At 44.9% G+C, this 14,543-nt stretch overlaps 1 protein-coding gene across 8 annotated transcripts in view; it reads left to right on the top strand.

The window, feature by feature from the left end:
* CUX1 (cut like homeobox 1) overlaps positions 1–14,543 on the top strand; it is a 265,277-nt gene that overhangs the window by 170,973 nt on the left and 79,761 nt on the right. For 5 of the 8 annotated variants that reach the window (XM_080982750.1, XM_080982749.1, XM_080982746.1 and 2 more), the window contains exons 13-16: positions 709–757; positions 3,582–3,681; positions 4,839–5,510; positions 10,391–10,456. In XM_080982750.1, coding sequence (XP_080838876.1) covers positions 709–757; positions 3,582–3,681; positions 4,839–5,510; positions 10,391–10,456 — 887 coding nt within the window. The remainder of the gene's footprint in view (positions 1–708; positions 758–3,581; positions 3,682–4,838; positions 5,511–10,390; positions 10,457–14,543) is intronic. The other 3 variants (XM_080982752.1, XM_080982748.1, XM_080982751.1) reach the window with 2 other exon arrangements.

The following is a 14,543-nucleotide window of genomic DNA, read 5'->3' as shown; positions in this document are numbered from 1 at the left end:
TCCCAGCAGCCTTGACAGGCCAACACACCAGGCTGGCCAGCTGAATGGTTTGCTTTTGTTGAGTCACTTACTGAGGACTTGGAGAGTAAAATACAAAGGGAATGTCTTTGTAATTTCCAGGCGCTTCATAGAGCTTAAGAAATACCAAGCAATTCTTGGGTTCTATCACTGTGGAGTGCTTGATTATTAAAATGCAAAACAGAGTCTCCTCTGTTTTTTAAGCCTGTGTTGGGTCATGCAAATAATTTGTGCTCGTTTTCCTTGATATGTGAGCTGATAAATTTTGCATGTTTTCATTTTTCGCATTTCATGGGCATTATTATGACCATGATGACGATTCCCTGTTTTTGCTGCTTTGTTATAAGCCTCCCCCCATTTCCCTTCAAGCGTCACACACACATTTATATTGTTTCTGACAGTTTAAAATGTTATATCCTTATTAACCTTTAAATTTATGCTTGAAACGGGCCTGGTGGGACTGCGTTGTGCAGTGATTTAGAGGGCATTTGAGAAAATGTTCTTCTCTGATAACTAGTGTGAATAGTTATTCTATATTCATTATCAGATTATATTACTCCCAAGAAAAGTTGTTAAAGTTATCACTTAGGGTGTTCCTGGAGAGCTGAAAATTACAATGTTAATGCTTATTAGAGGAGCTGTTATGAAGGGACAGAAGAGAAAATAACTCTTTATTCTACCACTTTGCAGCATCTTGAAGTCCATGGAGTTTGCACCCTCTGATGGCTCCAGCACACAGGTAACAGGACTGCTTTTGGATTTCTGGGCGAGCAGAGCAGAGGGTGGGGAGGTCACTTCTGAATGCCAGTTTGGATTGAAAAATGTTGTGTCTGACACACTAAGAGTCCATGAGGCTTTTTGGGTAAAGAACTTTGACATGGAAGACCCGGGTTCAAACCTTGCTCAGCCAGGGAATTAACTGTGTGTGGTCTTGAGCATGCCTGCCAGTTTGCATTTCCAGCACTTAAACCCTCTACCTCGCAAGTTGATGGTGAGGAAAAATGAAATAACAGAACGATCTAAAGAGAGCCAGCATTGCAAGTGTGTGACACCAGCTCTTTTGTCTTTCAGAGGACAAGTTATACCTTTTTATCTTAGACCAGGGGTTTTAATGAGTGGTTCATGGCTGCTGTTCTCGTTTCACTTGTTCTTTTAACTGCCTGCTCTGTTTTTTTAATCTGATGTGCTTGTTGTGGTGGCTGCTTTAATTCTTCCATTGCTTGCTTTTTAAAATTATTTCTATTGTAAACCACATTTGATGCGATGATAGAGGTGATGAGCTGCTGCCTTATGAAGGAATTGTAGTAATTCCTGAGCAAAAGGTCTGTGGGTATTGCTATATTTTAAAGTGAGCTGCAGATAGTGACAGATGATGAAGATGTTCAATAATACAAACATTTAATAGTTCAGAAGGGAGAAAATGAACAGATATGTTTTTATTCAGGGTGGAAAATGGGGACCATGACATAGAGTTGAAAAATCTGGAAGCGAGGTGTCAATATTTAGTCAACAAAATCTACCAGGGCTGCAAGATGCACACACGCAATTCTCTTCTGTCTCCACAAGTGTGTGAACATGGAGCTATCATATCCACTGCGTGGGGATATGAACTCAGATCTCCCTGGTCTATGACCAACACATTCCTCACTACACCATACTGACCCTTGAAGTGCCTATTGAAGTGGTAACTCGAACCCTAATTTGCCAGATCCAAATGGAATACAGTGGTACCTCGGGTTACAGACATTTCAGGTTACAGACTCCGCTAACCCAGAAATAGTACCTCAGGTTAAGGACTTTGCTTCAGAATGAGAACAGAAATTGTGCTCCGGCGGTGCAGCGGTAGTGGGAGGCCCCATTAGCTAAAGTGGTACCTCAGGTTAAGTACAGTTTCAGGTTAAGAACAGACCTCCAGAACGAATTAAGTTCTTAACCCGAGGTACCACTGTACATACATTGCTCCTATGGGATATTGAAGCCTTTTCTTCCCTTCCCAGCAGAAGGAAGGAGAGCTGTCTGAGTAGGAGTGAGTAGCCCAGTCTCGCTCTAAATTATTTGCTGTTGAGTTTTTTTCCAGCAATTTTGGCTAAATCCCATGGAGGTTCCACAGTGGCTGCTTGAGGAGCTGCCTGCTCAAGTCCAAGCCTCTCCATCACTGGCTGTGGGGGCTAAGCAGCCTTTTCCTTTGGCTTCTGACAAGCCTTTCACTGCCTCTTCCCCATAAGCCCTTGATGCAGTTTGGAAGCCTGAATGGGCCCACCCTAATTAACCCAGAAATGTTTCCGCATTGGCACAAAAGCCTTATGCCCTTGCAAAACCCATTATGGGTCAACTGCATTTACCTGCAGTGGATCCACTTGTGACTCCCAGGAGCTGATGACTGACCACTGTTTAGGGGTGGGGATTACTGTGGCACTGCCAGCGAGAAAAACAAAGCCTGACAAACCATCAAATCCACTCAAAACTGTGCTCCTGCTTGATCACGGTTCTTTGCAGGATGTGCCAAAGTCCGAAGCTCTGCAAAAATACCCTCCCACAGGGGACCCCAAATCCACTGGCCCTCCTCCGATGCCAACCCCAACTGCCCCAAAAGGGAACCACACTGGGAATCACAGAAGGAGGGGGGGTGCAGTGGGCAGGGGAAAGACCAAACATGTGCCCACAGCTCAGCTAATAAGCAACGGAACAAGAGAGGAGACAAAGAACAAGCCAATGTCACACAGCAGGAGAACAAGGAACGGGGGGGGGGGGGGAGAGAAGAGGCATAAAGGAAGCAAGCCTGAGAGCTCAGCTTTCGCTGACTACAGGCGTGGTTGGTTTGGATCCTTCCCCCTGGACAGGAGGCATTAGCCTAGAAGGGGCCCTGCCTGAACCTCCAGTTAGGAGGTGTCATCCCATAGGAAGAATGTTTTCCATCTGGATCTTCAAAGGGAAATTCACAATAAGACAATTTTCCCGTTTTCAGACCTCCTTCAAATGCACAATTGAACTACATTGAACAAAGAAAGCTTTGGGTAGTGGGGGGTGGGGTGGGAGGGAAGCATCCAAAGCCTGTGGTGTTGTCACATATTACTCTTGTAGGATCAAAGGTTACAAATTGGATTCTGGCATCTTTAGTGCAAAGTTGAAGCTGCTTCCCTGTGTGCCAGGCGTTTTATTATTTCCAGTGGGTTTCGATGATTGAGAGTCGCGTGTGGGGAAAGGGGAAGGGTCGGTGTTTGTGACTGATTTAATTTGTCCATTTTCTCCATAGCGCCGAGACGCAGTGTTTCAGGGAAGATGCGCCACGATAGTGCTGCGTCTGAAGGCAAACAGGTGTAAAAAAAGAAAGGAAAATGATTAATGGAGCACTTAAAAATACATCTCTGGAGCTGATAAGCAGCCTGCACCAGAACACCAAGCAGTTTCTCGGCCATAGACTAGGGAGGCGTAGCAGATGTGCCAAAATGCAGATGACAAATTCTAGGTTGCTGGCCGAGCCACACCAACGCCCTCGTGAACTCCACCCTGAGGTGCAATTCTCAGGCTCTTTGGCGCCTAACCCTTCTTCCGTCTCTCCATAGGATGCTGCATCCAAACCGCTGGAAGTCCTGCTGCTGGAAAAGAACCGCCTGCTACAATCGGAGAACGCCACGCTCCGTATCACAAACAGTGACCTGAGCGGTAAGTGGATTGGCAGGGGCGGAGGGTGGGGGGGAAACAAACGTGTTCCTCGGGCTGCGAGTCTTTGTTTGCTGATTCGAGGGTGAGGATGGGGAACGGGGCCTGAGCCCAAGCCTTGTGCTGCATGACAGAAAGAGTAATGGAGAGCAAGAACTTTGAATCGTGTTTCATCTCCCCACCGCCGCCTCCCTGCACCCTTTATACTGTAGATAATAGAATAAGACTTCGAGACCTCGGAGACGGTCCAAAGGGTTAGGAAGGAGAAATGTTTCCGAATGTTGTGAGGAGCAGCGTCAGAGTCTGTCTTCCATTTCGGTCACAAACCTGACATTGGTGCTAATTTCCCCCACCCTTCCCCAAACATAAATTAAAGTGGATTCCAAAAGTGAGCCTGTCTCATATACTTAGCTGGCATGTCAGTTTGAATCCCTGTTCTTTTATTTCCAGAGGTGGTGCATTTCCTTTTCTTGTTTGCTTTTCTCAGAGGCAGGGGATGTTGCACATGCCTAAATATATATATATATGGGTGGATTTGTGGAATTTCCAGGTGCTTCTTTAGTTTGGGTTTTCGCAGCTGGTGATAACTGTATAAATTGGGCACCCAGGTGGTTGTTGCATTTTCCCAGTAGCGTCTCAACTATACTTTGGCATTATTCGAGCAATGATTTCTCTAATCCGAGTTTCATCTGGCATTTATAAATGTTTGCTGCATTTGGGTTCAACCAAGGTCTGTTTTGGGGACAAGACAACTTGAATGGGAGAGGGGATACTAAAGGGAATATATTTTTTTTCCTGTGTCAATGAAATTACTATTATTTTTTTAAAAAATTGTATAACTGCACTTCATGTCATTGTTCAAATGTTAATGTGTGAAAGGGGGATTCTCCAGGCTGCAACATACAAGAAAGGTGCAAACATGAAATGCATGTTGTTTGTCTTGGGGGCCTTGTTTGGCTTATTAAAATTTAAAGAAACAAAAAACAAAAACAAAAACCCAAACCACCTTCTTCATTGGCCCTTATTTAAAAAAAAAATTAAAAAGCAAAACACAACCTGCACTTTTTTCCCTTTTGTGGGGCAAACTCTGCATTTTGGTCTTGGTTTTTCCCCCTCCTTTTTGATCCCCCATAATGCATTATGTTTGACCTTCCTTGTAGGGTCAGCCAGGAGAAAAGGGAAAGACCAGCCTGAGAGTCAGCGTCCTGCAACCTTGCCGGCCTCCCCTCCTCCTCAGTTGCCCCGCAATGCAGGGGAGCAGGCTTCCAATACTAATGGTACACATCAGTTCTCACCAACGGGTTTAAGTCAAGACTTTTTCAGCTCATCCTTGGCAAGCTCCGGCTTACCCCTGGCTTCTACAGGAAAATTTGCACTAAACTCTCTCCTCCAGCGCCAGCTTATGCAGTCCTTCTACTCCAAGGCAATGCAGGAAGCAGGAAGCACAAGCATGATTTTTTCAGCAGGTCCCTACAGCACAAACTCCATATCTTCCCAAAGCCCCTTGCAACAAAGCCCGGATGTCAACGGCATGGCCCCGTCCCCCAGCCAGTCCGAAAGCACTGGCAGCGCCTCGGAAGGCGAGGAGATTGACACGGCCGAAATTGCACGTCAGGTCAAAGAGCAGTTGATCAAGCACAATATTGGACAGCGGATCTTTGGACACTATGTCTTGGGGCTCTCGCAAGGCTCCGTCAGCGAGATCCTGGCTCGGCCCAAGCCTTGGAACAAGCTCACGGTGAGAGGCAAGGAACCATTCCACAAGATGAAGCAGTTCCTGTCGGACGAGCAGAACATCTTGGCATTGCGCAGCATCCAGGGAAGGCAAAGAGGTGAGTGAGGCATTAGCCACTGGCTTTCCTTTCCATGTCTGTTCTTGGTAGATGGGAGGCCCTGTCAACAGGACTTCCTTCATCTGGTGGTTGAAGAGGTCCATTTGGCTTTCACCTCTTAAGCCAATTATTCTTTGAATGGACAGAGTCAGAGAGAGGTGGCAGAGTGGAAGTTGGGACAGTACGATCCAGTGGTTATGTTTGCCTGTGCTGGCCCCATACAATATGTGGTTCCCATTGCCATCTGTTTCCATGGGCCAACGCAGGAGAGCATCCCCATGAATTGCACCCTGTGTTTATTAGTGTGTGGGATGGTCCATTTTGATGTTTTATCTCAGGCGCCCAAACCTCTTGGGCCCGCTCTGATTCATTGGGTATCAATGAAATAGGTTTTTGTTTCTTTAAGTATCTTAAGTGTGCGGAACTTGGAAAACGTGGTGTTCCCGGTGTAGCAGAAACAGCGTCTTTTGCTGTACCATCCTTGAGTGTGTATTTATCAAAGTAGTTCATTTTCATTGTAGTGATTCCATGACTCCTCACTCATTCAATAAAACTTGAATGAATGCGAGTGAGAAGTTTTGCCGCTTTCAAAACTCTGAATTCTCAGCAGAATTTATGGTCAAGGGAAATCTGATCCAGCCCTCTCTGCAGGTTCCCCAAGTCAGACCCACAAGTATCCACCCCACTCTCAATACAGGCCTAATTGTGCCACAGTAAACTCTTGCCCTCTGCTTCCGGACCAAGCAGATTCATAGAATGTAAAATAATCAGAAATGTGTAACATATTTTAAGATGCCAAAGCGCAAAGCAAAACTGTTGGGGATGGGGAGAGGATGGCTATTGATCTTCATTAACAGAAGGGTTGATGCAAAACTCTTAAGGAGCCCAAACAATACTGAGACAGTTATTGTCATCCTGTCTCCCTCCGCTACCAGGTTCTCTGTAAAATCCACTGAAATAAGACACCTTTGCTAAATGTTGTCTTTGTGCCGCTTCTCTGCAAATGGTTGCATTTGTTGAGAGAGAGCTGCCACTATTTCATGTTTCTCTCGCTCACCCTAACTCCCTTCTTTTCCTGGTAATGGCTCCCGTACTAACAGTATGTGACACAAGGTGATGACATTGGGCTGAGCATTTCCCCACCCCTCCCATCTCTGGCTGTCAACAGGAGGCGTGGGGGAAATGTACCGCGTGGCATCATCACTATGTGGAGAGGGGCCAGATCCTATGGTAGACCACAGGCTGCGCATGCATGAAGTCCCAGGTTCAAAATGCACCTAGCTAAAAAGACTGAGCCGCTGGGCAGCCGCTTCCCACCAAATTAGAGCTAGATGGGGCAATTGCCTGGCTCACTAAAAGGCATTGATAAGGAATCAGATTTTTCAGCTAAAGGGATCTTCGGTAGCAGGGCTCGGAAAGACCCCAGAAAGCTAGTTGGGGGGTTGGGGTGGGACTAGTTTTCTCCAACCTTTTCAGGCTTGTGGCTGTCAGCCCAAATCAGGGCAATTTAAGGGTGTGGGGAGCCTAAGGCTTGTCAGAGGGAAAGGCCCAGGTAGCAAGTGTGATAAATCAAACAAATTATCTAAAATTCACAAACTTTGTTCCAATGAAAGATAAAATCTTCAAACATAAATTCATGATGCTCTTTTCTTCGAATGAACACATTTATTTCCTGGCTTTAGCTGCAATCAAGTCATGAATTATATCATTCCTCCAAGGCGGGTCAAGGGGGTGCACATACATGGGTTTTCCTCCCCCCACCCACCCACCCACCCCAAAAAAGAGAGGACGACAACTTCTCTGAAAGAAAGAGAAGGCTAAGAGAGAATGACTGGCCCAAGGACTCCCCCAGTGAGCTCAACTGGGAAATTGGGGGGTTAAAAAAAGATAAGTGCCTAAAGCTATACACTTGTTTATTTGATTTGATTTGATTTATAAGCCCTCCCTCGATTCTGAGTGATCCCAGAGTGGGTTACAGCATAAAACGAACATAAAGCAAATCACACTATCCATTTCAGACACACCAATTACTATAAAAACAGTTTTAAAAGTCAAATGCAAATTGCAAACTCAGACATAATAATATAACAGACAGCAAACTCGGACAGCGAATAGTGCTGTTCCTCAAACTTCCCAAAAAGCTTGGGCAAAGAAGTGACGATGTGGCTCCACCATGACAAAGACCCTTTCCTGCTTCACTGTATCACATAGTTCATCTGCCAATGGGGCAAGATGAAGAACCTAACCTGCTCTCCCTAAAACACATGGTTAATCCAGCTGGCCCCCAAGGTGCATTACGGAACCCACTTCCTGATTTTTTATGCTATTTTTTAAAACACAAATCTAGACTTTAAAAAGCATTTCCTGATGCCAAAACTTGGAAAAACTACAAGGGCATCAATGCTGGAAGCGAAATCACAGGAACATAGGACACTGCCTTATCCCAAGTCAGACCATTGGTCCTTCTAGCTCAATATTGTGCACACTGATTGGCAGTGGATCTCCAGGTTTTCAAACAGAGATCCTTCCTGGCCCTAGCTGGAGATGCAAGAGGTTAAACTGGGACCTTCTGCAAGCAAAGCATGTGCTTTATCACTGAGGCAAATCTAACCTAAGGGTGTTGATCTGTACACTGGCCCGTACAAATAACAACTATGGTTATAAGAATGATAAGCATCCTGTTACTGGGTGCAAGCTAAAATTTGACAGGAAGGGAAGGAATGAAGAGCTGTCCTGCCCCAAAACAGGCTCTTGTTTTCAGGAAAGAGGAGTGTTGGAAACTCATCGCCAGAAGGAGCTGGCTTATGGGAAGGGAGAAGGGTCCACCTGTCAGTGGTGTTAGGGAATGGGAGGGGGAGGTTTTTGCCCCCTTGCAGTGCCATCCCAACTGCAGGAATGAGGCCTTTAAAAAAGCACTTACCTGTGCAAGCTTTGTGCACATGCCCCGTCAGTTGCATTTAAGAATATGAGTGAAATCAGTCAAATCACAAGCTTCCTGGTCCAGTGCAGTAAGTGTAGCTGAGTCAGCTTTATATTCACACCCAGTCATACTGAGTCCATGCCAGCCCATTGACATGTGCTACAGGACAGAAGTACTTAGTGGCCTGGTAGGTGCAGCCAGAATATAAAAACATCAAGAGTATCCCTGCTAGATCTAGACCAAAAGCCTTTCTAGTCCAGCAGCCCATCTCCTATCATGGCCAGGTGTCTGTGGGAAACCCCCAAGCAGGAGAGCAGGGCATTCGGACTCTTCCACTGCTCTGTGGATTGGTATTCTAAGGCAAGCTCCCTCTGTTCCTGGAAGCGGATATTGCCATCATGACTATTAGCCGTTGATAGTCTTATCCTATGTAAAACATGCAAATGGGCCAGTTCATGTGAAGGTGCAGGTGCAGAAAGTTTACATGGGTAAGGGCCTTCCTTGTGTCTTGTCCTTGAAAATCAGACTTAAACCAGAGTCCTTTTTGTTGGGAATAACCCAGACAGAAATTCCCAGGTGCCAGACAAGTTTACTTATGTATGCAACCACAGCGGCCCGCGTTCTGTTGGGCCTGAAACGGAAAGTGAGTGAGGTCCCTTGTAAAGAGGACTGGCAACTTAAGATGTTAGAATATGCAGAACTTGCAGGTATGACACACAGATTAAGAGACCAAGAAGAACATATATTTAAAGAAGTGTGGAAAATATTTATTGAATATCTAGAAAATAACAGTACACAGCTGAAAACATTGGCAGCATTAAGATAAATTCATCAGAGTAAACAATATTTGATTGATGTGAAAGTGGAAAATTGATTTGAATGGTTATAGTAAAATATGCAGGAAAGTATGGTATGTAATATGAACCAGGGAAGGAGAAGAAGGGAACTCAATGGATATTTTTAAGCAGGCACCCCCAGCCTGCAGCCCTCCAGATGTTTTGGCCTGCAACTCCCATGATCCCTAGCTAACAGGACCAGTGGTCAGGGATGATGGGAATTGTAGTCCAAAACATCTGGAGGGCCAAAGGTTGGGGATGCCTGTTAAAGTGGCTAAAGTGAGAAGTCAGTTTTCCTCCTCCTGAGCTCCCTCTCATGGCACATCGTGGCCAATCCCAATTGTGATTTGGAAAATGGTTCATTTTTAGAGAAAATAAAGAGTATCAAAAAGCTGGCTGCTGGGAATGACTAGCTGTAAACCCAGGATAAAGATGAGGATGTTCTTGCACTCCTCTGCCAGCGCCTGTATTTCATTTGTTGCTTATGGTGCATCTGGTTTTCCCCCACGTAGCATCATATGCCAATCTGAAAACCCACCCACCCCTCAAGAGTATTGTGGGCAGAGGACCTCACTGGTGCTGCTACACAACAGTACAGTATTGCAAAATGAGCTCCCCCCCCCCCTTCCTAAAATGAAGCTGCATTCATTTCTGATTGGCGTGATTTCATTTGACAGAGGTTTTTGAGAAAAGGAGAGCGGAATGACAGCAAGTTGCAAAAGATCACTCAGAGCTTCCCTTTGTTGCCAGGGAGTGGTGTGGCACCTCGTACTGTGTTCTCCTCCTTTGGGCTCTTCCAAGGATTACTGACCCGTCTTCATCTTTTTGTACCTTTTTAGATGTTTATTTATATCTTTCTAATCTCCTTTCTGAGTGTAGCGGTAATCTTCATTAACCAACCAGCCTGCCTTGCTTCCTTTCCAAAGTAGCCAGCTGCTCTGAACAGACCTGGGGTTTTTGTTTTTTGTTTGAACTGCTTGATTTCACTTCTGCCCCCACTCCCCATCTCCTTCCTCTCGAGCCCCTGGTTAGCACAAGGCAGTTCTTGTTGCATCTCATAGCCACGATTGTCGGAACCACCCTCCCCTGATTGTTTTGTTCTTACCCAACTTGTTTTTCAACAGAGAATCCAGGCCAGAACCTGAACAGGCTATTTCAGGAAGTACCGAAACGAAGAAATGGGTCGGAAGGTACGTCACAGGCAGGTGTTTCTCTTCGCGGTCAATCTCTGGGAAGTGAAGTGTGCTTAGCTGTGTCTCGTCTTTGTTGTTGTTGCTCAAAATGCAAAGGGTGCAGTTTGATTCTGGCCTGGAATCTGAAAGAAAAACAGACGGTGGACCCATGCAGACACAACACTGGCTCCCTGGAAACCATGGTTTGCAGATTCAGGGCCAGCCTTCAAAATGCTCCTTCCTCTCTCTGGAACAGTGCTCCCCACTTTCTTTTCCACCATTAACATGATTTTGTGTTGCATGTGGACCAAACCATGATGGAGCTTAATTTTAAAAAAGACACTCACAATCAGATCTTGATGGCAGCGTTTGGAATGGATCTGCAAGTCCTCATTATAGGGACAATCCTGGCTAGCATCGTGTCAGTGTACATGAAACATGGTATCATGTTAACAAGGAAGAAAGGAATTCCTAACCTAAATTAAGGGGGGGGGAAGAGAGAGAGAGAAATGTGCATTCCTGAGGTTGACTCCTGATTTGTGAACCATGGTTTTCTGGTAGCCAGTGTTTCATCTGCATTGGGGCAGTAAGTATAAAACAAACCATGGGTTAGCATCAAGAGCACTTGCTTCTCCCCCGCTTCCCTCTAATTCTACTGCTGTACTAACTTGTCTCCTTCAAATAGAACTCCTACCTCACAACAGAGCTAAACCTTATTATCATTTATGTTGATCTTATTGGTATTGGTATCTTGTCCTTTCTCCAAGGTTGGCAGCCATGGGAATTCCATTTTATCCCCACAAGGCTGGGAGTGAGTGACTGGGCCAAGGTTGCCCAATGAATTTCATGGCTGAACAGGGATTTAAACCCTGATTTAATACCACTCTGGCTTTTATAGCCACTAAAGCAATTGATTACTTTGGGGTTACTGGACGCCCAGTTGTCAATCATAAGCAATACTGGTGTGAAAGGGGTGTGTGTGTGTGTGTGTGTGTGTGTAAACTGATCCCTCTAGGAAATGTGTGATCCAAGCCATGTTCCCTTCTGCTCTGGTCTTGAACAGATGACAAGGGTGCTGCATGCTGTCGTCAAATGTGTAGATCTGCTGTGTGTGTTACAAAGCTGGAAAAAAAATGAGAGTTTGGTAGAGGACAAGGGATTCCTGTACCAGCTATGGAGGGATTCAGAGGTTATGAAGCCTTATCTTCTGCTGCAAGCTGAGTCATCGATAGGAAATGCAGTGCTCAGGTGCTGCCAGAAATATTGGGCATGGGACACTGCGAGCCGCTACAGCTCTGAGCCATACCCACTTCCTTGCTTGAAACCCCATTTGGGTTTCAAGCGTTCTCCAAGTCAAGAACTAGCAAAAGGTTAATATGGAAGATTGGTGTGGGGGTGAGCTTGGGCCCAGGAAGTTCTGAATTCGAATCACCTCTCAACTGCAAACTCCCTCATGTTGCCTTAAGCAAGTTGTTTTTATTTATTTTAATAATAATAATTCCAATGCTAAAGGTGACTTCCAAAGCAGTATCAAATGCCGAACACTGCTAGATTAATACATTTCTTTTCTGGGTGTCTGTTTTTAAAGAAATTGAATTGAGACTTCTGTCGTAAGCACACTCGCATCATGAGTCCAGTGGTGCTTACTTCTGAGCAAGCCTGTATAAGATTGAGGTGTAAAGCCTGTTTTAGAGAGTGGCAGATAGAGCTGGAACCAAATAAAAGCCAGCATTGTTGGTCAAAAGGCAATTCAAAGGATACTAACTTTGATGGGCTGCCTCCTGAGTCTTGGGCTTTTTCCAGTGTGCCCCCTACCCACTTTCTCTCACCCAAAGCTCTCTGAAATAAGGGCCTCTGTATCTCTCAGCCTCCCCTGTAGAAAACACCTTCTCCCATAGGACCCTGAGTATTAAGATCAGCTGCAGAGGACCTACTCTCTGTCTCCTCTTTGCTGTAATGTAGATGAACAAATGTGATAGGCTGAAGTTGTTGTGGATTTTGTATTTGACCTGTTCTATGATGGCTTAATTTTATCAGTTGCCTTGGAAGGGCTGAAAAGGAGTTGGTATACAATCGCTAAATAGAGAATATAAATAGGCATTGCCTTTTTAGCAGTGGCACCATAACTGTAGGCTGCCCTCCCTGGAGAGATTTGATGTGTCCCTTACCTTTCTGTTTGCAGATGAGAAATTAAACCTTTTTAATGTTTTAATGATCATCTGCTTTTAAGCTTTCCCTTTAAGCAGCATGGTATTTTTCATGCTGCTATATGTACCGTTTTTGTATTCTCACTGTTCTGACTTTTCTGGCGTTAGTTTTCCACTTTACCGCTGAATACCTTATTTTTAAAGGAAACAACAAAGAGTCTTGTGGCATCTTACATATTAACATACTTATTTTTATTTGTGTGCCACCTTTCCACATTTCAAGCCATGCTCAAGGCAGCTTACGAGATGAAAAGAATACGTAACTACAACATAACAAAAGTAGTTGTAAACAACAAATAAAACATTAAAAATACGCAACCAAACTGAACAGTTTCTGTCTAAATCAGAACATGATCTAAAATATAGATACAAAAACCCAACAGCAACTACCCCTATCCCCCAAAATCCCAAACAGAACCCTAACCCCCAAAAAACCTGTTCAGCAGTTTAATTTTTGTAGCTGGAGTCAGTCAGGGTCCTGCCCTCCCAGGCCATGTGGAAAAGGCTTGCAAGGCAGGGAGTAGGTCCTGCAGGACTCACAGCTAAGAGGCTAATGAATTTATTACAGCACAAGCTTTTGTGGACTTTGTGGTGTGTCATGGATCTGGTGAAGCCCGTGAAAGTTTATTCCATAATAAATTTGTTGGCCTAGGCGCTTTGCTGTTTGTGTTGCAAAAGATGACTCCTTTGGAGGTTATTTTTATAAGCCACTTAAGATGTATTTTACAGAAAAAGTGGACTAGAAAAATGACATTTATTAGGAGAATAATACTGCTGTGACCAGCTTTAGAGGGTAGTACGTCTAAGGATTATTGAGATGAAGTATATGATGCCCTTTGAACAGTAAAGAAAATATACACATACACATACACACACATCTCAGTAATAGTAGTCTGAGGCATCTAGAAATTTTATGCTTGTTGCCAAAAAAAAGTTGATTTTTCTCTTGGGCAGGTGGGAAGTCAGCTTTTAAATTTGTGTTGAATTTGGTGACAATTCGTTAAAAATATGGAAAATCAATAAAAATAATGGGCAAAAAAGTTGATTTTTCTCCACAGGCTTACACTTTAAAGTTTATATGTTGTTGATTTATTTCATATGTTTATATACCGCCTTTCTCCAATTCAAGGCGGCTTACAGCATTTAAAAGCATCATTATAAAATACAAAGGATTATTCTGTAATTCTGAGCCCTTGGATAGGGCTTCTGTGTATTTCACAAAGCAGAGAACATGTGCAGTGCTTAAAGGAGCCTGTGGAGCGTGTCATTGAATATTATTTACGTAAGCCAAGCCATCAGTGGTGGCTGGTGCTCATTGGGACTGAGAGGGCAGAAGGCGGGGAGCCCACCAGTAGGTGGCACCAGAGCCAATGGCAGCCTGAGCCAACTACAGTGGAACCTCGGGTTGCGGATGTAATCTGTGACAGAGGCACATCCGCAACCCGCAGCGTTCGTAACCTGCAGCGCTGCATCTGACGCAGCGTGACGCAATTTAATGCTTCTGCACATGCATGAGCGGCGAAACCCAGAAGTAACCCTTTCCAGTACTTCCAGGTTTCCCGCGATCCGCAACCTGAAAACACGTAACCTGAAGCGTTTGTAACCCGAGGTACCACTGTAATTCTAGTTTTGTCCCAATCTACCTCTTCCCTGCTGAATTCTACAAGGGCAGCACAGGAGGAAGCTGACAGGCAGGGTCACCCCTTGGACTGGTTGTAAGTCAGGAGATAGTGAGGGGCTAGCTAAGGACAGGCTGGGCGTGGTGGGGCAGTGCCTCACTTACCCTAATGAGCCACTCCCCACTGCAAGCCATGCCACGCATTTGTTCCTGATCCTAGATTCCGTGACCCTGAGAAGACCCCATTCATAGAGTCCTCCTAGGGGAACTCTTCCCATTT

Source organism: Podarcis pityusensis (assembly GCF_964106645.2).
Source record: "Podarcis pityusensis genome assembly, chromosome: 15".
Lineage (NCBI taxonomy): Eukaryota > Metazoa > Chordata > Lepidosauria > Squamata > Lacertidae > Podarcis > Podarcis pityusensis.
The sequence above is the reverse complement of the archived record's forward strand: the minus strand, read 5'-3'. Positions and strand labels throughout refer to the sequence as shown.